This window comes from Dendropsophus ebraccatus, chromosome 13 (assembly GCF_027789765.1).
Source record: "Dendropsophus ebraccatus isolate aDenEbr1 chromosome 13, aDenEbr1.pat, whole genome shotgun sequence".
NCBI lineage: Eukaryota > Metazoa > Chordata > Amphibia > Anura > Hylidae > Dendropsophus > Dendropsophus ebraccatus.
The window spans coordinates 41,404,632-41,429,232 of record NC_091466.1 but is presented as its reverse complement, the minus strand read 5'-3'; the positions used below and the strand labels follow the sequence as shown (position 1 = coordinate 41,429,232).

The 24,601-nt window shown below is 43.6% G+C and overlaps 1 protein-coding gene across 3 annotated transcripts in view; it reads left to right on the top strand.

Moving 5' to 3' along the window:
- Nucleotides 1-24,601, top strand: part of AKT1 (AKT serine/threonine kinase 1) — a 103,983-nt gene that overhangs the window by 76,970 nt on the left and 2,412 nt on the right. For all 3 annotated transcript variants that reach the window (XM_069950916.1, XM_069950917.1, XM_069950915.1), the window contains 6 exons: nt 1,804-1,872; nt 3,176-3,301; nt 6,909-7,037; nt 18,868-19,082; nt 20,319-20,406; nt 23,306-23,408. In XM_069950916.1, the coding sequence (XP_069807017.1) occupies nt 1,804-1,872; nt 3,176-3,301; nt 6,909-7,037; nt 18,868-19,082; nt 20,319-20,406; nt 23,306-23,408 (730 nt within the window). The remainder of the gene's footprint in view (nt 1-1,803; nt 1,873-3,175; nt 3,302-6,908; nt 7,038-18,867; nt 19,083-20,318; nt 20,407-23,305; nt 23,409-24,601) is intronic.

The window sequence follows — 24,601 nt, the reverse complement described above, 5'->3', positions numbered from 1 at the left end:
ATATAGTAGCCAGCCCTCCCCAATAGTCTTATATAGTAGCCAACCCTCCCCCTAGTCTCATATAGTAGCCAGCCCTCCCCCATAGTCTCTTTATATAGTAGCCAGCCCTCCCCATAGTCTCTTATATAGTAGCCAGCCCTCCTTATAGTCTCTTATATAGTAGCCAACCCTCCCCAGTAATCTCGTATAGTAGCCAACCCTCCCTAGTGATCTCATATAGTAGCCAACCCTCCCCAGTAATCTCATATAGTATCCAACCCTCCCCAGTAATCTCATATAGTATCCAACCCTCCCCAGTAATCTCATATAGTAGCCAACCCTCCCCAGTAATCTCATATAGTAGCCAACCCTCCCCAGTAATCTCATATAGTAGCCAACCCTCCCCAGTAATCTCATATTGTAGCCAGTCATCCCCAATAGTCTCATATAGTAGCCAGCCCTCCCCAGCAGTCTCATATAGTAGGCAACCCTCCCCAGTAATCTCATATAATCAATAATGGCTCCACGAGCCAGATTTGGCCCGCGGGCCAGAGTTTGACATGACTGATATAGATAAACCCCACACCTCATACCATGTCTAAAGGATGAGGGTGATGTTGGTTTCACACATGGCACTGCTACTGCGGTTGTTCTAAAACCAGAAGTGGATCCAACAGGAAAGAGAAGCACAAGTCCTCCCTTTATATTTTCTATTCCATTTGAATCCACGTCTTGCTTTGCCACAAAAACTGCAGTGGTCGTTTTTCAAAAAAATTGCCATGTTAGAAACCACCACGATGGAGGTTGTGATGGTCTTCCACCAAACTCTGGAAGGACTGAAAGTTTCAGTGTGCTTAATGGTAGTTTTCATAAGGGCCCATTCACACAACAGAATTCCGAATCCTTCTTTTTTTTTTTTTTGAATGGGAGGGCTTGTGTGCCTCCGCTCTCTGCTGGTGGGTGGCAGGGGGGTTTGCACAGAAATTCAGCACCGATTTCGTAATGTGTACGGCCCTAAGGTTGGGATACAGAGATGTTAAAGGAGAAGTCTGGCAAAAGTTTTTATTAAAGTAGTGTATTGTCCCCCAGAAGTTAAACAAATTATCAATGTACACTTATTACAGGAAATGCACATAACTTGCTTTTTTCCCTGCACATACTACTGCATCAAGGTTTCACTTCCTGGATAAAATGGTGATGTCACGACCCGACTCCCAGAGCTGTGCGGGCTGTGGCTGCTGGAGAGGATGATGGCAGAGGGATACTGAGGGACACAGGGCACTGGACGGACACTGAGCATCCCTCTGCCATCATCCTCTCCAGCAGCCACAGCCCGCACAGCTCTGGGAGTCAGGTCGTGACATCACCATTTTACCTAGGAAGTGAAGCCTTGATGCAGTAGTAAGTGCAGGGAAAAAAGTACTTTATGTGCATTTCCCGTAATAAGTGTATATTGGTGATTTGTTAAACCTTTGGGGGACAATACATTACTTTAATACAAATTTTTGCTAGACTTCTCCTTTAACAGGAAGAATAGAGAAAAGAGCAAATTAAGTGTTTGTCACATAAGATTTTCCCCTTGGGTTCTGTTGTTGTTCTATTTTTATACTTTGTAACTATTGCATTCTTGTATATGATCTTTAAGAGAACACATTAAAAAAATCCCTAACTGAAATTCTGGTGATAAAAATCCAAAGTAGTTACAACGCTATAATGTATGACAAAATTGCATAAAGGTGCAGTAAATGATTATTCTGAAATGATTGCTGTTATGTTATTTAAAGTTTTACCAATTTTTTTTTATTATTTCTTTCTTTTTTTCAGGCATTAAAATATTCCTTTCAGACGCATGATCGCTTATGTTTTGTCATGGAATATGCAAACGGAGGAGAGGTAAATACTGAGGTGTTCCTTTGTGAAGTAGCTTTTAAGAATGTTTGTAAAGGCCAAGTGCAATTCATCCTGGAGGGTACTGATGCAATGTAACAAACTTGTGATTACTCTGAAGAATGGGGTTAGCCAAAGATTTTCTTTATGCAGCTGGTTCCATACTGTATAAAATTATGTGGATCTATATAGTAAAGGACTGCAGCCTAAGGGCCCTATTACATGGAGCGATAATTGGCCGAATCGGGTCGATTATTATCTCTCAGTGTAATAGAAACAACGATCAGCCGATAAAGCGATAATCGGCTGATTGTTGATTTAGGTTTCGACCTAAAATCATCGGGCTTTGACCACGCTATGCTACCTGTAATAGCGATGCACGGCTGATGGTTGACGATTGCTCAAACACCTGATACCTTGCTCCGCAGCTTCCAAGTACCGGCGGCAACAGCGTCTGAGCGGTCTGTCCGCTGACTGGACGCTCAGACGCTGCAGCCGCCGGGACTGGGAAGCTGTGGAGCACAGGAGAAAAGACCGGGAGTGGAGCGAAGTAAGGTATCAGGTGTTTGGGCAAGGGTTGCATGGACATTGCGAACGATAGGTCCAGTAAATGAACACCGTTCTAGCAGATCGGTACTTATATACTAAAATGATTGGGCTGTAGTCGGCCCATGTAATAGAGCCCAAACAAATAGACATGGTTAAAGGGAGTTATTCAGCATCCGGAAAACACAGCTGCTTTCTTGCAAAACCGGCACCACACCTGTACTCAGGTTGTCTGTGGTGTAACAACTCTGCTCTACTATGCACAAACTGGGGACAAGAGTGATGCTGTATCTGGAAGAAAGCAGCTATGTTTTCCTTATTTTTTAGTGGGAGAATTCTGAGCTAATAGATTTGGATCCTGAAAGGGAAACGGTAAGAATATCGAGTGGTTATGAACCTCTCTCACTCTGGTGGATCCAGTACATGCCAGCATTGCATTGGCAGCCCACTGAATTTAAAAGGAATGTAACCTACTGATAATCCCCTATTGTGGAGGAGAGGCAGAGGATGAAGGTATGACACTTCCCTTCATCCTCGGAAGGGTTATGGTGCTGTTAGTCATTTGCTCCACAGTCTGGTAAGACCGTTAGGAGCACTGCCCCGCCTCCATAGCGCTGATCCATCCCTTTCTAATGATGATTAATTGAGTCTGTGTTTGCCCCTCTTCATTTATTTTTTTTTTTAATACATTAGGTGATTTCTGAATCTACATTCTCAGTTGGCCTTGCCAATCCTAACTCTTGTATGCTTCTTCTATTTTCAGCTATTCTTCCATCTATCGAGAGAACGTATATTTTCTGAAGACAGAGCGCGGTTTTATGGCGCAGAGATAGTTTCTGCATTAGATTATCTTCACTCGGAGAAAAATGTAGTTTACAGAGATTTAAAGGTATTTCCTCCATGTTAACATCCAGGTTGCTTTTAAAGGGGCTGTTTGGAATTAGAAAAACATAGCTGCCGTCTACCAAGAACAGTGACCCGCCTGCCAATGGGTTGTGAATGGAATTGTAGTGTATCTGTGTCAAAGTGAATGGACCGGAGCTGCAGTACTTCACGCAACCTGTGGACAGATGTGGTGCTGTTTTTTGTTTTCTTTTATAACACATTTTTACAACCTAGTAACAAAACTTGCCAGTAATGCTTTACAAGCATCTACAGTCGGGGATCATACCATAGGTTATACTACAGGCATGTACTGTTGCTATCAAGTCAAAAGGGGGTTGTTGCATTTCTCCAAACAGCAGACAGATGAGATTGGGCCCTTGCAGGAAAAAATGTGACAGGGCGACATTACTTGTTAGGTGGGGTCCCACACTGAGTTCAGTCAGTATGTTGACATATTGGTGAAAAAGTACGCTGACGTATAATGCAATGTATTTGCCGTAGGCCTATTGAGATTAATACGGTCCAGGAGAGAAAGAAGCGTTGCACCTCACACCTATGGCTGACACTAATGCCTCTCGGCTGCATATAAAAAAAAAAGCATCAGAAGTTTGTGTGTAAATTGATCAAGCCACACTGCCCCATGTACCAACGTGCAGGTCTCTGATACACATGGGTCCCTACACTAAGTCCACACTGTGTCGGTCAGTGACCACCACCCCCGCCAGGCGTGCACAGGCAGGGAAGGGAGGCCATGGAACGGCCCTGCAACCCCCATGTCGCAGGACCAGACCCAAAAAGGCCCCCCAAAAACACCCAGCCGACACCACCGGCGGAGGAGGTCGCCCTCAAACAGCACAAGCCTGGATAGGGTATTACACTCGCCATAGCTGCTGCAGACAGAATGGGAAAGACAGGAGGGATTAAAACCTGTGCACTCAGGTGTCTCCTGCTAATTGCGGTCATGTGGGTCTTGCCAGGAGGAGTGCAAAAGCACTTAGAAAAGAAATAAATAAATACGGTCCAGGAGAGAAAGAAGCGCTGCACCTCACACCTATGGCTGACACTAATGCCTCTGGGCTGCATATTTAAAAAAAAAAAAAAAAACTTTAGAAGTTTGTGTGTAAATTGATCTAGCCACACTGCCCCATGTACCAACGTGCAGGTCTCTGATACACGTTGGTACACGAGGCGATATGGCTTGATCAATTCATATTCCAACATCCTGAAGTTGGATTTTTAATATAGGCTTAGCAGCATTAGTATCAGCCATAGGTGTGATGTGCAGCCGCTCCTCTCTTTCCATGTCGGATTTTGCATTTTTCTCCCCTTTCTGGGCAGCTGGCACTCCCCTTTAAAAGACCCATGTGACCTAAGTCAGCAGAGCATATACCTGTGCTCACATGACAGTACCTCCATGTTTTTCCCATTCTGTCTGCAGCAGTTTTGGTGAGTGTAATACCATATCCATACTTGTGTTGTTTGGGGCAGCCTTCCCCGCCGGTGGTGCTGGCTGGGACTTTTGTGGGGGCACTTTGGGTTTGGTCCTGTGACATGGGGGTTGCAGGGCCTTTCTGTGCACGCTTTGCGGGGGTGGCAGTGTGGAGTTAGCGTAGGGACCTTTGTGAACCAGGAGACCGGGACGTTGGTACACGGGGCGATATGGCTTGATCAATTCATATTCCAACATCCTGAAGTTGTTTTTTTAAAACAGGCTTAGCAGCATTAGTATCAGCCATAGGTGTGATGTGCAGCCGCTCCTCTCTCTCCATATCCTATTGAGATTAATGAATCAAATGTAGCCTACTTGTGGCTTGTGTGTTCAGCCTATTACCGCAACATATACGGGACTTTTATTTTGTGGGACTAAAAAAAGTGTGTGTTCTACTGCATCATATTTTTTTATTTATTTTTTTTAGATTTCAAGTTGCTAATCCCATTGTAGTGCACTTCAGCTTTAAAGGGTCTTTTTTGGACATTGTAGTTCATGGCTTAGGCTCAGGATAGGTCGTCATCATCTAATCATAGGGGGTCACAAATTATCAGAAACACACCACCTGCATACGCCGAGGCTGACAGCTCTGTACATTTTATAGTGCAAAAGAAGAGCCTGTAGATCCTCATTGAAGAGTCTCGAAACACAGGACTAGCCAGATATCCCTCCGTGAAGGACCCAGCCAAGGGGTGGCTCCTGCAAGGAAGCCACCTAAACCACCATATTAAGTGGCCCTATAAGTCAATGTAATGACAAGGGATAAACCAAGGCCAGGTATCCATCCACATACAGCTGTTTCGGGTTTTGCCTCTCATCAGTGTGGAGCAGGATTCTGGCTAGGTAGGAGCAATGCCTAGTAGAGCCATAAGAAAAACAGTGTTCTTGCAGGAGACACACTTAGTTGCTTATAAGAGGAACAGATCGCTGATCTCAGGGAGATCCCTGAGATCGCTGATCTATTTCTGTTACTTACATTTTATAGTGGCTGTGTTGGACCCTTATTGATCAGATACTGATGGGCTATTCAGGGAACCCCTGATTAATGCTGAAGAGAATTGAGCTGTAAGTGTAATTCCGTAAGATTACCAAGTGGAAAGCCAGAAAAATGACATGACGATAGGCATCAATAAAATCCCAGACCCCTGCCACTTTACCTAGCTGCTATAGGGAACAATAGATGGTATTCAACTACACAGCAGACATAGACCTTTAGAGATCATACGCAATAATAAACAAGGTCGCTCTTTCCTAGAATCCTGAACAGTCTGCTTAGTTGTAGAAATAGGATTGTGGAGATAAATCTACCAAATTATTTAGTAATCTAAGTGTCTGAGAGAGCTGACTGAAAACTTCTATATACTAGTGACTATATTTCTGTTATAGCCAGAATATATGACTAAAGCTGTCACCCAGAATTAAAAACAAAGCAACTTTTTTGAGAAAACAGCGCCACCCCTGTCCTCAGGTTGTGTGTGGCATTACAGTTCAGCTTTATTCACTTCAGTGGAACTGACCTGCAAAACCCACACCCAAACTGAGGACAAGAGAGGTGCTGTTTTTGGAATAAAGTGGCCATGTTTTTGTAAACCTTGATAACCTTGTTGTTTTATACCGGGCGTCTGTATGACTAAATTTTACTCCCTCCCCACTTAGCAGTGAATAGTATATCGTAGCATAGTAAGTCCTTGTGTCTTTAAGACTGACCTTTCCTTCGTTGCTTTCTTGGCACCGGTCGCAGGATTTTACGCCAATATTTTGTACTGGTGCGGCCTGAATGTTTACAAAACAGAATAAGGTAAAAATTTATCTGTGTTGAAAATCCCAATGGAACTGCTCCGCTTACCTGCCCCATTCTATAAATACACCCCCTCTGCCTTCCCCGGACGGACAATGAGACGAGGAGACGCGAAATGTTTTTATTGTGTGCTGGAAACCTCTGCACTCGGTGCCTGGGTTATCTGAGGTAAAGCACCAGACAGATGTGAGGTGAACGGAGGAGAGTGGAACATCTGCCTGTGACCTCACTATTTATTATTATTGTGTGCGGAATTCACATTGACCCAAAAACTTCTGTATTAGTATTAAATTATTATTAATATATACATATATTTTTTTGTAGTTGGAAAATCTTATGCTGGACAAAGATGGACACATAAAAATTACAGATTTTGGCCTGTGCAAAGAAGGTATAAAGGATGGGGCGACGATGAAGACGTTCTGTGGTACCCCAGAATACCTCGCTCCTGAAGTAGGTCTATTGTTTTATTGTTTAATCTAAATGTGATTCACCCCGTAGTGTCATAGGGTGGTGGTAGTGGTTCAGCAGATATTTGGCCAGGTACTGCAGTGAATTTCATTTTGAGACTCCTTGATAAAGAGGAGAGCATGCTTTGGTCCGTCCAAACCTGAGCATGTGGCATTTGATTACCGATGGCTGCAGAAGTTGGATGAAGCCTGGAAAACATCTATATAATCATAGGCCGTATCCATGTTTTACAGGACTCCCTAGGGCTGCATCCAACTACTTTAGCCACTGCTAATCAATTGATGCACGCTCTGATTCAGACAGGGGCGTAACTAGAAATTACTGGGCCCCGTAGCAAACTTTTGGTTGGGGCCCCCCTGCCGCACTTTCTGGTTCCTGGGTCGTCTACTCTCCGCTGTTGGCAGTTTTTCCACATCAGCTGACATGCTGCTCCCACAGAAAATGGTCAGACAGCACAGACAGTATAGAGTCTATCCTGACCGATGGTCATTTCCTATAGTTGCAGCACAGCAGTGTATGTTGTGGACATGCGGACAGGAGCGGAGATGCCCATTACATATACACATCAACAGTACTAACACATACACACAAATAGGCACATGACATAGTTACAAACATATGCACATATACAGTACAGACACACATACGTACATATACAGACACATGACAGATACACACATGCACATATACAGACACATACACATATGTACATATACAGATCCATACACACATATGAACATATACATATACATGAAAGATGCACATATACAGACACATATGCACCTGGGGTGCAGGGGAGGGGGCCTCTCCTCTCTCTCCTACCTGTATGAGCGGCATGACAGGCAGGAATACAGTTAGTGGCAGAGAATATTCTATACAGGCAGGCTGGAGCTGCAGGCCCTGTGAACTCACTCTGTCCTGATGGCAGCAATGCAGGGCCCCCTGATGCCCGGGGCCCTATAGCAGCAGCTACGGCTTCTACTGTGATAGTCACGCTCTTACTCCTTGACTCCTAGGGCTTTTTCTTCTCGGTCCATAACATGGTGCAAAAAGGGAACTGTATTGCATGGTGCTGCTGTGCTATGGCATTTTTTTTTTGTGTGTTTTTGTTACTTTTTATGCAGAGCCCATTAACAAAAAATCTTTATAAACCACTGTACTTTTTTATAGACTGTATGCATGCCAAATAAGATGCATGGCTTCCAGTTGTTTATAATTATAATCTAATATTCCGGGAATAATAATAGTATAATGCCACCTGCTGTTGTTTTTCAGTAGCTCAACTTTGTTCACCTTTGCAAATGTGCAGAGGTGAACACCCATGCTTGGTCTTGCTTCTCTCTCTTCTCCGCCAGGTTTAAGGAGGGGCCCCTGGCGTGGAGAGCTGGCCGCAGAGGAGAAAGTAACATTTCCACTTTCATCTTCTCTGAGAAGCCAGAAGATGCCTCCTAGGCACCTGGCTCCCTCCCTCCCTCCCAGGCATCCCAATAAAGAAGAGAGAGAAGGCTTATAGGGAAAGCAATTCAAACCAATCCAGCTTTTATTTCTAAGTATTTATATATGATACGTCACAGGAGTAAAAACATGGTCATCTACATTGAGGACACGCATTTTGAGCCTGAGTAAGTGGTTATTCATCAAAGCGTAAACTACTGTACAAGACCCAAACATATAAAACCATAATGGACAAATGTCTGTCCCTCACATGTTGTAAAGGGCTCAATTGATTTGACAGTTGCCTACATGTGAATACGATTTCCACAATCCCATTGACATCTTTGTGTAGAATTGTATTCACTGAGAATGCATGCTACCTATTACTGTAAATTTGTGACAAGCGCTTGCCAGAAAAATTCTCCTGGATCATCTCGTATATATGCATCCTATCTGACGTGTGAAAATATACTCTATGGTTGCTAATTCGAAAAAAAGTGCAACTTGAGCATGCTAGAGTCCAAATGTTTGGTATTTGATTACCAGCGGCTGGGAAGTTGGATGCACCCCGAAGGCTGCCTTGAAAACATGGATGTAGCCATATGTTTTCATGTTTTCCTGGACTACCTGAGGCTGCATTTAAATACTTCAGCCACCGAAAGTAGAAAAGTCTCGGCACTCACGTCTTGCCGTATTTATTTATATGAACATAGGAAGCTGCACGTGTTCCGACCTGACGGTCTTTTTCGACAGCATGTATGCTGTTGAAAAAGACCGCCAGGTTGGAATGCGTGCAGCGTCCTATGTTCATAAAAATAAATACGGAATTGCAGCAAGACGTGAGTGCCGAGACTTTTCTACTTTTGGATATTACTTTACCTACGAGCACCGGGGTACAAGGATTAAGGGTGGAGTGCAGGTATACAGATTTTATTTACTTGAGCCACCGGTAATTAAATGCCGACAGAACGGACTCTATTGTGCTGCATTGTCAGATACAGGAATTGCTGAATTTCTCTATACTTTGTATTCCATTTTGGAGGAAAAAACTACTTTTGCCCAGTGGCTCCCCATATCCAGTCTCTATCTGTAGTTAATACAGATGTAGCCTGTGTTGGCTTGATCACCATGTTAACCATGGCTACATTGTACTTGTAGGATTCATAAAGTTAAATATTTTTGCAAATACATTTATTTAGCAACCTTGTCTTTTTCCCCTGATATGCTGTTCTTAGGGTCCTATTAGGCCCGATCAATGTTCTAAAATAACAACCAATCTGCTAGATTGGCGCTCGTTTACTGGGCCTATTACACTGCCTGATAATTGTTTAGCAAGGGCTGCACAGACATAGTTAGTGATGTCCATGCAGCCCTTGCCCAAACAGTAAATACTTCACCTGTCCATGCTCCCAGTCTACTCCTGCGCTCTGTATGCATCCTGCCACCACGTGCTGCAGCTTCAGAGTCTGAGTTGACTACCCGCGGTGGTCCCAGACAGTGATTGGCTAAGGGGCCTGTCAGCTCGGACAGGCCGCTCTGAAGCTGCAGCACAGTGACAAGACACATACAGAGCGCAGGAGAAGACCGGGAGTGTGGACAAGTGAAGTATTAACTGTTTGGGCAATCGTCGGCTGCACATCGCTATTACTCGTAGTGATGCATGGTAGGCGGTTGATAATTTTAGGTCTCAGCCTAAAGAAACGATAAGCTGATAATCGTTTCATCGGCTGATCGTTGTCTCTATTACACGGAGCAAAACCTGACCGATTCGGCCAATCATCGCTCTGTGTAATATGGCCCTTACACGGCTCGTTGTCTGGGTTACGGTCCACACCAATTTATAGCGTGTGTGTAGGTATATATTCTGTATAATTTACATGATTTATGTAGACCACTGCTTTTTCAGCTGAAGCGGTGGTCTGTAATAGAGCTGTCAACAATGGGAGGGAAAGAGCAGCATATCAGGAGCAGGAGGCAAGTTGGCTAATTGAATGTATTTGCAAAAATATATAACTGATCATTGGTCTTAAACGTATAACTATATTAGATGAGAAGAGAATACCCCTTTAGATAGATGTAAAATAGAGCTAAGTGAACACCAAGCACGCTCTGGTTCATCTAAACCTAAATGCTCAGCATTTGATTAATGGTGGCTGTTGCATCCAACTACTTCAGCCGCTCTACCGTGCTCTAACCTGCTTTAGGCTATGTTCACACAACGTAAGATTCTGCACAACGTATGTTCTGCACAGATCATCCTGGCCGGTACTTAAGTGCCGGCTGGGTAATCTTTCCCGCCGCGGAGCTCTGATGTGGGCGCATCAGCGCGCTGCAGCATTAGAGCTTCCCATAGCGCACAGTGAAGCAAGCGTCCGGAGCCGCTTGCTTCACTGTGTGAACTGACAGGGCTTTCTGCGGCCAGAATTCACTGAATTCCGGCCGCAGAAAACTGACATGTCAGTTTTTTCCAGCGCCGCATGTGACCCTGGCCCGAGCGCATACGATGCGCATACGATGTAGTTTTACGTAGTATGAACATAGCCTTACACTGCAGCTCTGCTTATTCAGACTGGCTGCTGTTTATAAGCACAAGCTCACCAGGGAGTTACTGTATGCAGAGTTGATTTCTCTAACCGCAAGGATAGGATAGCTACACAGCTACCGTAGTAAGTAAAGGCTTAACCCGTAACTTGGAAAAAAACATTGAGGAGAATGACGACTGGAAAATTTTAACCATTTGTGCAGAGGCCTGTGGCGGTGTGAAGAGATGTCACCGTTATACCCCCCAAGGCATGCCAGGCTGCTGATAGAAATGAGATTTTTGACATGCTTTTTGCGCCGTGGATCCAGCTTTCATGTTTATGCAGTTGCTGCCTGGTTGTTAGGATTTTTTTGTTGTATTGGTCGTGTCTGGAATCTGTTGCATGAGCAGCAGTGCCCGCGATCTGTCCGCTTTGATGTATCCGTGATTATAGTGGGTACAGCTGTTGTGCTGTCTCTTGTAAATTCCGTGGTACAGCTGTCGGGAGCTGTTCCTTGTGGATTGATGGTCAGCCGTGTTTAGCATATGACTCTCTGGTGCATTAGACTGTCTGCTGTTGATAGAGGCGTGTTGTTCCATTTGGCACTGGGTCTGTATATATGTTCTGGAGCTCACCATGGGCATTACGGGGGTTATGATTGGTTCATTGATTCTTAGTTTATAATGGTGGGATGAACACTAGAGCATTAGATTCTCTGCACTGTTACAGTAGATGTATATTCATCTATAGAGGGGTTGAGGGGGTATATACATAATAGGTATATCGTGCCTATATGCTCTGTTTAGTAGTGATCACCAACCTGCGGCTCTCCAGCTGTTGCAGAACCACTACTCCCATCAAGATGAGTTGTAGTTTTGCAACAGGTTGAGACAACTGTCCAATATATGCACAGCCACCTTTAACTTGAGGCAATGAATCCTAAAGTGTCGGTCTTCACTGAAATTCTAGAATTCTCTTTATGAACAAGGAAGAGCAGGCTGTGTAATGCTATTTGAAGCTTTGCTATGGCTAATTAAATGGGGGGGGGGCTAAAGCCTCCTGGATCTAGGGTAATGATACAAGGATGATACAAGGAGGACATCCTGTAAGCGATTAGAGTACAGAAGACAAGTGACCTTCTTTGTCTCTCCCCTTCACCACCACCAGAAGGACATAAAACGTGCACGCTCTCAGATTCCCTTCTCCTGTGTGGGAAAGAATGAGACGTGTGATATTTCTTCTTTTTCAAAAAAGGGGCAAAAGTCACATCTCAGGGCCTCAGTGTATTGTGTGCTCGGTTATTTATGGAGCCCGCCGCCCGTAACTACTTGTCAGCTGATGGTAGATGCAGTCATTGTTGTTGGCATTGAGCTAAAACCAGATGTTTGGATAAGGAAGGGTTAATAGGTTTTACCCTTTTTAAATTTAGTGGCAGCGAGAAATAAAGAAAACTGTGCTTTGTGTCATGGCAGGCCTTGGTGGCTTCCTGTGTCCTCAGCTCAATGCTAGTAGGAGGTTGCCTAAAGGTCAATTTACATGTCATCACTGATCATTTACTAAAGTATAAAAGTTACAAAATTTTGCCTTGACATTTTATCATTGGTTCAAAAACCTAGCAAAGGGATTTTTTAACATCATATCACATCAAAGTTTTTTTCTGCAGATTGGTACTCCACTGTGCTCACGTCTACAAACAAACTGGGTGCTGCTTTTTATTTTCTGGGGAAAAAATAATAATAAATTATAATAATTTAAACATTTTACACACACACGCACACCTATACAGTGGTACCTTGGTTTAAGAGCATTGCTTTGGTTTAAGAGCTCCCAGTACTGGGTGGGAGCGCGAGTGGGAGAGGGGCATGGTCTGCACAGCGGGGTCTACAGCACTGTACTCTGACCCAGGAAGTCTCCCTCACCTTCCAAATCATAGCAGATCCACTTCAGGCTGGGGCTTACATCAGGGGACAGGACTGTGGAGGTAATATCTCCATAGCTGTAACCCCTCTCTCCCCGGACAGAGGGTGCTGCATGTATGTGCCCACATATACCCTGCTCATTCCTTTATGCTCCCTGCAGTCTCTGTCAGCCCTTGTGTTTCCCATCCTCTCCATTACTGTACAGTAACTTATAATAGCACATATTCTGCTGTTTCTGAATGTTTGGTTCATTTGTTCTAAATGTTATTCAGAATAATAAATAATTTTTTGGGGGTGTGTAGAACAAATTGTCTGCATTTTAGTGATTTCTTATAGGAAATTTTGCTTTGGTTTAAGAGTAGATCTGGATTACAAGCACGGTCCCGGAACAAATTATGCTCTTAATAAATATATATAATATATATATATAATGTATGTTCCAGGTGGACATTAATTTTAAAGAAGTCTTCCACTCTTGACCGTCTCCCCTTAAAAAGTCATTTGACAAAAGACCTCTCACAAAATGTCCCCTTTCTGTTACTCCCAGTGATCGGTTGTAATTTTATTTCTGCGGTAACCTGGTAGTAAGTGATCAATTTCCCTGCAGCACCACCACAGGGGAACTGAAGAATTACATTTGAATAGTTACAGGACAGGACCTCCAGAGACCGGGACACTCTTTGAGACCACAAGCGATGGGTACTCAAAAAAGGGAATCTCCCATCAAGAATCCTAATACAGTATATGAAAAATGTCAATCCTGTCAATTGATATTAATGGGGAAAGGGGTTGCTTTGAATCAGAAAATGGGTGGGAATGGGGGTGCCCAGTTCCACAAAGCAAGTTGCCTATATGTGCAGGTCACTCTCGGTTCTAGTGTATGGGGATTGAGCCTCTAGATATCATCCACAGACCTCAATGGAGAGTGGCTGAACATTCTCAAGCTTCTGCCCGGATCTGGTGCCAGGCGCTTTATTCTAAGACTTGACAATCAGATATTTTTGCCACAATCCTGATGATACATTTCTCCATGTTCAGTATAGGAGCTGGCATATGTAAGCTGACTTTTTGGTCATTGAACTGAAGTAACCATCTGCACGTGTGGAGATTGTGAAGTGCAAAATATATTGTGCTTCCACTTGACCTGCCCCGTCCAGCATTTGTATCTAGCCGGCTGAACCTGTGGTCACACATCTGTTGAGTCTGGCTCATTGTCTTACTGCATTAAAGGAAACAGCAGAATGGTATTGGGTGATGGAAATGATTGATAACACAAGACTATAGCGTGCACAAAGCATTTTTGGATGCCCCTATTGAGGACGTAGTCACACTTCCATGTGTACATTTTACGCCAAAATGGATTTTGGATACCATCACTGTTTTTCGTCTACGGTGATCTGTTACAGCCTATGGCAAGAAGCCTGAACAGGGAACCTCAATGTTAGCAAAGAAGGATAGAAGGCCTAACCTCAGGGATGGCATAGAGGATGCCCCTTTTTTATACTATGCCACCTCCTCTCTATGTACACCGAATAATGCTGTGAACTTAGCATGAGTGTTCTTCCTGGTTAGGATTAGTTCATATTGGTTGTTATACAAACCTTATAAGCTTTGACCGATACACTATTTGGTTGTTCTCCACTCTCTCTAGAACTCTATTTAGATCCCCAGACATTGTCTTCACTAGAAAGAAGCAGTACAGAATAGACCAGGAAGCTTGCTTTGTGTGTCCACATAACACAGACTCTCTCGGTTGGCTGCATGCCCTTCTTCTACAGTGTGCTACCTTGAGTATATCTGTATGATTGGCTGATGCTGGTCACCTGTCAGGAAGCAAAAAACTTCTCCTATACAAATCTAATTCAACTGTTTGCTTTTATATGGTGAAAGTTGAGCGACGACGATTAAGGGCTCCAGCAGGTCTTGCCACCCAGCATTCCAAGACTCCTGAATGGCAAATAAGTCTGGTTTTGTATTATGACAGTTGGGGTATGTAACTTGACAAAATTGACCTTGATGTTTTAGGTGGAGTGCCAGGTGTAAACCTCTGTGGTTCCTACCCAGCTTTTCCAGAAACCTATATTATGCTCAGTGCATGGTCATTGTTTACGTGCGTTTGAGCTATTGCGCTATCCCTAATAAATGCAACTATAAACCAGCACAGTCTTCAGGAGATCATGAACTCCTGAGCTTTCTGGTAAAGGATGAGGCTGGCTCCTGGCAGACCGGCAGCTGTGCTAGCCTTGTACATATATGGGGCAGCTGCAGCGCCAGCTGTCGTTCGCTGTGAATCATACGGCAATAGCTGCTGTAAATAGACCTTAGTGGAGTAACCTAATACCTGCCAGCTTTTGGCTTTTGCATCCTTACTGCGGGACCTCAGATCACTAGCGTCTCCGTCCCCCCCCAACCTCAGTGTAAAGTTCAATGTGCCCTCTAAACAAAACCAGCATTAAAGGGATCCTGTGTATTAAATGCTATTTCCCATGTTATTCCCATTCATCATTTTTCCTAATTTAGTCTTTTTTTTTTTTTTACTCACTGTTTAACTCCATCAAGGGATCCATTGAAAAGATATATTGGTGAGATGGAAGTGCAATCTCCGACAGAACGGGCGATCATTAGTGGTGTTTACTACAGTAATGTGAATTTAGGAGCCATTAACAATCTTGTAATACAATTAATGGGCCATAATCCTTTTTTTTTTTTTTTTTTTAAACACTTATCAGTAGAGACTGGCAGCAGCGTGCTATGAACATGTGGGAAACGCAAAGAGCCAAATGCAGTGTATAAAACCTTTTAAGTGAACCAGAGGGGATCCACTGAGAGGTGCTTAAAAAAGCCATGCTCTTGTGCTATATTATAGAAGATGAGCCGTTCCCTTAAAGGGGTTATCTACCTAAGAGCGAAAAAATTAACTGCTAGCTGGTCTTACTCACTAAGTCCTCCTGAGTATTTTGAGTCATCTCCTATCTTTCTAGCTTCTGCCATTCCTGAATTACAAGTTTTTCTAAAAGCTGATCTATAACCAAGATAGGAAACTACGTTTCCCATCATGCATCTCCCTGATTGGCCCATTTGCGTATTCATCCCCTTAGCTTTCTTTCCTGCCCACTGCTGTCATTACTATTGCACAGTAAATACAGGACTCCTCCTCCTCCCCCCCCCACTGATTTTGCATCACATCACCTTAATATGTATTCCATACCAGCTGATGCTGATGTGCGCATGGTATAGCTATGTGCTGCATAATGGGCATCTGTTTACCAAGGGGTGGGGGTGTACGTTTAGATCTCTGCTTTCTGACAGTGAATGAAAACATTCTAGTTCCATCCAGACTCTTAAGAACATCCATAACACTTACAATATGTACATATGCCTGCATTTACTGACCGCAAGCAGAGATAGAACTATAACATTTCATATTAAAGAAACCTAGACTAGGGGGTCTATTCCACGGAGCGATATTCGGCCAATTCGTCCGATTATCGCTCGGAGGAATAGAGCAAACGATCAGCCAATGATCATGTCATTGGCTGATCGTTTATTTAGGTGCAAACCTAAAATCATCGGTCACCCACCGCGCATCGCTTCGTGGAATCGTTGAGAAGCATCTTATATTACCTAGCAGGGCTTCTCCTCCGCTCCGTCTTCCTCCCCGGGTCCCGCGGCACAGCATCAGCTTCGGTGAGGCCTGACCGAGCTGTCAGACTGCTCAGCCAATCACTGGCCGCGACCGCTGTGGGACTCGGGGAGGAAGACGGAGCGGAGGAGAAGTAATGTATAATGCAAGGACATCGGTAACGATGTCCCTGCAGCCCTCGATAACGATTGTCAGGCCGTGGTATAGGCCCAGTAAACGAGCGCAGATCTAGCAGATCGGCGCTCGTTTACATCGTTGATCGGGCCCTGCTTGGCCTGTGGAATAAGACCCTTAGGGACACATGTAAGTCTATGAAAGCAGCACAGGTGCATGGAGATCATGGAGATGATGCAGATAATGTCTCCTGGGGGTCATGTTACAAAGTCAATAGACAGCTAACCCAGCCCCCAGAGAGATTACATGTCCTGTGAATACAAAGGGAGGGGGGGAAGAGGGACCAGAGCGTGGTTAGATAGGATTTTAGACATCCAGAGCGGATAAGGATGAGGAAAAAAACAGGGAAAGGGTGCAAGATGTATTGGGAAGGGGTGTTGTTTAGAATATATTGTTTTTGTTACCCAGATGACCCCTTTTAAGGTGCATGTATGCACACACCTCTAATTAAACAAATAAGCAGAAGACATAGTTGCTATGTGTATGTTACAGGGTGATTGGTCAGAAATTCATTTTGTCCATTGCAAAAATCTCTTGTGGTTGTTACTGTTGGTTTTGTGGTATAGCGATGCATGTGAATATCTTCATACAGAGGAAAATTGTTCTGATTTTGTAGTGTGTGTCTCTGTAATGAAGACCTTTTTTTTATGCAATATGGAGATCAGCTGATCTTCGCAGATCTGTTTTCAGGGATCCCTGTTGAGCTCTATTAGCCGCAATGTCCGTCTATCTACATGTTTGTTAATACAATCTTACTAGTGAGGTCTAGGGGGGAACTTGCGTGGACTTCAGATTTCACACCCTTAAAGGGAACCAGTCCGGCTGATATGGTTCCCTGAACCTCTGTATACAGCTCCTGCAGCAGCCTTGGCACGTACCGGCAACAGCTGCAGCAGGAGCTGTATAACAAAAAAAAAAGCAGCTGGTACTTGCTGCGGCTGCTGCAGGAGCTGTATACAGCGGTTCAGGGAACCATATCAGCGCAATTGGGCTGATTGGTTCCCTTTAAGTAACTTGGGCTGTCTCAGATTTGGGGAGGCCAACCTTGGCCTGTGACTCCTTGGTGGAAGCCAATAATTAAAATAAGTAAAAATACAAAAGGTGTGAAGGTAAAAGTTTTTTCAGATTCCTTTTAATCCAAAGATTTGGGTAAGGAGTGTGGGGGCTTGCCTTATTTTGGAGGGGCCTTGTGATTTTATCCACTATTTGTGCGGCATGCTGACCTTTTTTTTGTAATGTATCTTTAATAGTGTTGAGCGAGCACTAAAAATCTTGAGTCAACCAACTTGGGCTCAACTCAAGTAATGAACCCCATTGAAATCACTGGGAGACTCAAACAGAGCGGAGGGTGCCTGGTTCACCTTCTAGTAACCTATTGCGTTTTTTCATTCTAATTTTTGTATATTTTGTCCCATGAAAAATTAGAGCGATAATATGCAATGATTAATTGAACTTCGTCTGAATAATTTTGCCTGGGAATCTTTCTTAAAATGAGCATATGACCTCAAAAGGGAAATCTCCCTCCAACTATAGTACTAGCTGGCCACTGACGTAATCCTTATTGCCTGAATGAGAACGAGCAGCTGGAGCTGTTAAGTGTTTACATAGTTGCATAACTAGTATGGTAGTGGGAAGCTGTGGGTTAATGGGTGCAGACGTAGCTTCTCTTTTATAAGAGCTTCTAAAATTAAAGGGTCAGTCCTGGGACAGATACTCCTTAAGATTGCCATAGGAATGGAGATCATACTACTGACCCAACTATTTTTAAAGGTCACTTATGATCTTCATGTCTGGTAACTCAATGGAGAATGTAGTGTTGGGGGACAGAAGGGGTGACAAGACAGACGTCAGTTGAAACTATGGAATACTTATCATAAGTTCTTCTTACCAACCAATCAGATTGCTGCTCTTTTTTTCAAAATCGCTGCTAAAAATTAAGATTGGGAATCAGATTGGTTGCTCAGTGCAAGTTCACTTTTTTGTTTTGAGACTTTTCCCAGTAGGATGATTTGGAGTGATTGTTGGGAAATCTTTACATCTTTTGTCTTCCTTAAGATTGTAAAACATAATGACTAGAGCACATGGGAATTGTAGTAACACATTACATACTCCTCCAACAGGTACTAGAAGATAATGACTATGGCCGAGCAGTGGACTGGTGGGGTTTGGGTGTAGTCATGTACGAAATGATGTGTGGTCGACTCCCCTTTTATAACCAGGACCACGAGAAACTCTTTGAACTCATCCTTATGGAGGAAATTAGATTCCCTCGCACTTTATTACCTGAAGCAAAATCGCTGCTCTCAGGATTACTGAAGAAAGACCCAAAACAAAGGTAAGAAAGTGAACACCTCTCTGATATTTGTCTCTTATATGCTTTGATGTGTCTCTATATAGCATCATATGCTTTACAAGCGAAAAAAAATTAATAAAAAGCCAAGGCAATGAGCTAAATTTAGAATCTATATGGGAACATTGTGGAGTTGAAAGAGTAAAATGGGATTGTCCATAACGTTAAAAAACAAATCTGCCCCAACTTTCCTCTAAAACAGCGCCACTTTTGTGTATGGGCTGTGTCTGGTATTGCAGCTCCTGTGCATATGGGTGTACTAGATATGGCCGTGAAGTGGCACTGGTCCTAGGAAAAATCATATGCTTTTGGACCATCAGTTTCATGCTGCCTGAACCCCACTCAATGGGGGGTGCCTTGTTGCGTGTGACTGGACAGCCCCTTTAAATAATGTACCCTAGAATTGGATTTATTAAAGTTATACTCATTAATGGAATATCCTGTGGATGTCTATGATGGGAATACCACTTTAATAAGACCCTCACCAGACTGGAGAATGGGGGTCCTGTAACCTAGTTTGCTCAGCTTTTCTTGGCCATTGACTTTGATGTGATGCCAAATGGGGCTCTCTAGAATCCCAGAGGTTTGCCTCTCAGCTATCAAGCATTTATTAGATGCTATAAACATCCATGATGCGAAAACTCCTTTAAGGGCAGCTTCACACCTAATGGATGGCACCGGAAATCTCGCTGCGAGTTTTTCAGCAAGATCCGTTAGTCCTGTCAGTTCCTATGTTGATACATACTTGCAGCGGATCTTTCAGACCGCTGCCAGTATGTAAATCACCCGCCCCCTTAACCCACACGCTGCCACACATATATTACCCGTCTTCAATCTGGTTTGCTGCACAGGGTCCTGGCTTCCTACTCTCCCACCCAGCCAATCAGTGCGTTGCCCAGCCGCAGCCACTGATTGGCTGGGAGGGAGAGCATGAAGCTGGGCCCCCATGCAGCAAACCAGATTGAAGACTGGTGATGTAAGTGCAGGCAGTGTGTGGGTTAAGGGGGCGGGTGATTTACATACTAGCAGCGGTCTGAAAGATCCGCTGCAAGTATGTATTCACATAGGAACTGACAGGACTTTGGATTGTTACGGATCTCGCTGCAAAACTCTGAGATTTCCGCTGTAATCCATTAGGTGTGAAGAAATTAATTAGCTATTTTTTTTTTTTTTTTAACATAATCCTTCTCACTTACGCTGCCTTCCTCTCCACGTGTACAGGTTAGGCGGTGGACCAGACGATGCTAAGGAAATCATGCAACACAAATTTTTTGCTGGAATTGTATGGCAAGATGTATATGAGAAAAAAGTAAGTATCGATACATGCACGGGATCTGTGCTCCTTTCTTGGACTATATGTAATATGATTTGCAGGAAAATGTTAAAAAAAAAAACAAATCACCTATGTATTATCCATCTCCCTGAATAGTTTGTACATCATCTGCACTGCACTCCCCCCTCACCATAAACAGCTCCCCCACTCCAGAGTGCTGAATAGCACAGCTGTTGCTGCTAATGGCAGCTGTGTTGGCACACACATGCTTGGCAAGGGGGTGGGGCGTCCTGGCACAGTCTGTGGAGACCATGCAGCTTGTGCACACTGGATTCCAGAAACCAAGATGGTGCAGAATGTCCCAAATTTATGATACAATGCAAACCATAGTCCTGCCAGTCAGCAATGAGAGGCCTTAGAGGGAGGAGGAGGGGGTCGCTGGAGTGTGTGGCAAGCTGTTGTGTCTATAAATAACTGCGTTCTAAAGTACTGCGCTGTTCACATCAGGTTTGTGGTTCGGCGCTGAATAGATGCCCTTTGAAATGATAAGGACTTTATGCAATGTTTTTTTTTTTTTCTCAATAAGCGAAATCTCTGGCACGTGTAGAGTTTTAATCACTTAGCGGGCATTGGATACACCTGCAGAGATGCTACGAGCTGCCCTGCTATAGACAGATTTTAGAACAGGGAATATGGTGGGAATTGGGGGCAGATATACTCTTCCATGGGTTTATATAGAAATAAAAGTATAAGTAACCCCCCCAGCCACGGAAGTAGGACCTTTTTACCATCAAATTTTGTTAGATATTTCCCAAAAGGGTTCTCTGGTGTAGAAAATTATTATGGAGATAGGGAACCTACGGCCCTCCAGCTGTTGAAAAACTACAATTCCCATCATGCCTGGACAGCCAAAGCTGACGCTTTGGCTGTCCAGGCATGATGGGAATTGTAGTTTTGCAACAGCTGGATGGCCGAAGGTTGCCCATTCCTGCTATAGGTGATAACTGCTAGATCATTGAGGTTCTGTCGGGACCCACACCAATTGCTAGAACAGGGGACCTGTGTCCCCCATTTGATTGGAGCATTAGTCGAACATGTGCACTGCAGTCAAGTACATTGCATGTGTGTACAGGCCTGTAGTCTTAATGCAGCAGCAACTTGTTTACTCAACCACCACTTAATTCAGACAGGGCACACCAGACCCCTGTTCTGTGAGCACTGAGACCCCCCACTGATCCAACAGTTATCACTTTTTTAATAGTGGATTCTGTTCCGAAGTGGAGACTAGAGTTGAGCATGCTAGAGTCCCATCACTCGGCACTTGATTACCAGTGGCTGAAGAAGCTGGATACAGCCCCAAGGCTGCCTGGAAAACATGGATACAGCCATAGGGTGTATCCATGTTTTCCAGGACACCCTAGGGCTCTATCCAGCTTCTTCAGCCACCAGTATTCAAATACCAAATGATTGGACTCGAGCATGTAATCCTTCATTTCCCCTGTGGTGGCGCTGTTGCAGGGAAACAGAACACTTACTGCCAGGTTTGTCCATTGAAATAGCTGTTAGTCCCAAATTAACTAGATCTTAAAGGGGGTTTTCAGCGCTACAAAAACATGGGCACTTTTCCCCCTCTCTCTTTTCTCCAGATTGGGTGGGGTGACAGGTTCCCTTTAATTGCAAACCACACCTGAACTGGAGACGAGAGAGAGGGAAAAGTGGCCATGTTTTTGTAGCGTTGGATAGCCCCTTTAATGGTGTGTTCACACCTACACAATCTGCAGCTGATTTTCTGCAGCAGATTTCAGTTAAATAACTGAACACAGCATCAGATTTGATGCTGTGTTCAGTTATTTAACTGAAATCTGCTGCAGATTATCAGCTGCAGATCCTGTAGGTGTGAACGCATCCTAAGGCTAAGCTGATTAGTATGCGTTCTAATAGTAAAGGAATCTGGTATTGCGGATGGGAGATGTTTTGAAGTGCTCAACCGCAAACATGCAAAGGCAGATGTTTTTTTACTGACACTGAGAGAAAGTGACACAGCTGCTTGTTTTTTAGGTATAGGAGATTTCTACCTTTTGTAGTTAAAGGGGTACTCCGGCGAAAATTTTTTTCTTTCAAATCAACTGGCTATAAAAAATTATATAGATTTGTAATTTACTGCTACTTTAAAAATCTCAAGTGTTCCAGTACTTATCAGCTGCTGTATGTCTTGCAGGAAGTGGTGTATTATTTTCATTCTGACACCGTGCTCTCCGCTGACATCTCTGTTTAAGATGGGAACTCTCCAGAGCAGAAGAGGTTTTCTACAGGGATTTGCTGGTGCTCTATACAGTTCCTGTCTTGGACAAAGATGTCAGCAGAGAGCACTGTGTCAGACCGAAAAGAAAACACCACTTCCTGCAGGACACACAGCAGCTGCTAAGTATGGGAAGGTTTGAGATTTTTACATAGAAGTCATTTACAAACTTATATAACTTTCTAATACCAGTTGATTCCAAAGAAAACTGTTTTCACCGGAGTACCCCTTTAAGAAAAACGGGCAGCTGTGTCACTGTCAGTAAAAAAAAAAAAAAAAAAAATCTGTCTTTGCATGTCTGCAGTTGTTAACCACAATCACAGTAGTCATGCACAGCCATGTATGTATAATGGTGAGGTTTTTTTTTTTTTGGTTAAAGTAGCTCAGACATGTTCCTAGAAGTCCTTCCTGTCGAAGACCAATTGCACAATACATCCCAAGTGAGAACAAGCGAAGACCGAAGGAACTAGTGTTTTTCTCTTTTGAAGCAGTTGGGGCTCCATTGACCATCATTTACATATACAGATAGGCCACGCTAATAGACCATAGAGAGAAAACTGGATTAGGACTGTTTGTAGTCCGCAGAGCTCCAGTCCATTTCCCTGCCCACTCACGCTTTGTGGTTTTTGTTTTCAGCTTGTTCCACCCTTTAAGCCACAGGTTACATCCGAGACGGATACAAGGTATTTTGATGAAGAATTTACAGCGCAGATGATCACTATAACCCCTCCTGACCAAGGTAAGTGAACTATGCATTGTGTATAAGGAATAAAATTCCTAAATGTACTTCTGTATTAGAGTAGTAAAGATAGCTGCCTTCAAATTTACAAATATAATAGGGAACGTTCAGCCGGCAACCGATTGCCGCAAAGGGAAATCTTGGAGAGAAATCCCCTTGTCATGAATTAAAAAAAAAAAAAAAAAAAGAACCTTTTAAGTAACCTTTTATGACCCACCACTGTTGATGTCATTTATGAAAAAGTTTCAAAAACCACTTCAAAGATTGCAACAGTGCCACCAGCAGGCCTTGAGCAGTTATTACATCAGATGGCGAAACTTCTGAGGAAGGAATATACATTTTACTGGTTGTAACAGCAGTCACTGGACTGGAAATGGAGGACCGTAATAATATCCTAAAACAAGCATTAAATTGTTTTTGACAAGGCTACATTTGCTGTGTTATCCCCATTTTGGTGTAATTGTTCATGCCGCAGAGGGGGCAGACTGGTAGGAGTGACTGCGCGCGGAAGTTGCATGACCGTTGTACATGCCGAATTTATCATGCACAAATTAACACTTGCAGGCAGGTGTAATTTTTTTAACCCTGAAATTGATGCCAGTAGGGAAGAACAGCAGTTCCAATGCGCTGGAATTTACGTAGAGGGTTTTAACACAGGCGTAAGAGACCCCAGTTTTGATACCCCCATAGGTTACATAATTGATAACCCTACTGTGTTGATTCAGATTTCCTTCCTAAATAAATCCATGGATCAACATCCCCTCCCCCCGCCTCCATAAATCTAGTACTAGTGTAAATCTAGTATGTGTGTAAATGTGTCCTATTGTAGTCAGAGTTTTTTTTTTGGTGGGCCCCCCCTGTATAATGAGAATGGGGGTCCAGTCTGCTCTGGGTAAACAGAGTGACAGTCGAATACAGCCCTCCTCATCTCCATTTATATTACGCTGCACGTTCTGACCGGACTGCGTTACTGATGACCGAGAGAGAGCTGGCCATTGTCTTTCAGAAGCGACCATGGATGTCACATGCCTATGGACCAATATGTCACTGTGGTCTGCCTTCAGAAAGTAGTCACAAAGTTTGCAGCATGAATGAGTCCAGGAGGTTTTTTTTTTTTTTATATTTTGACCTATAATCCTATAAGGATCCTATATAGGGATGGTCCGAACCTGTTAAGGTTTGGGTTCGTATGA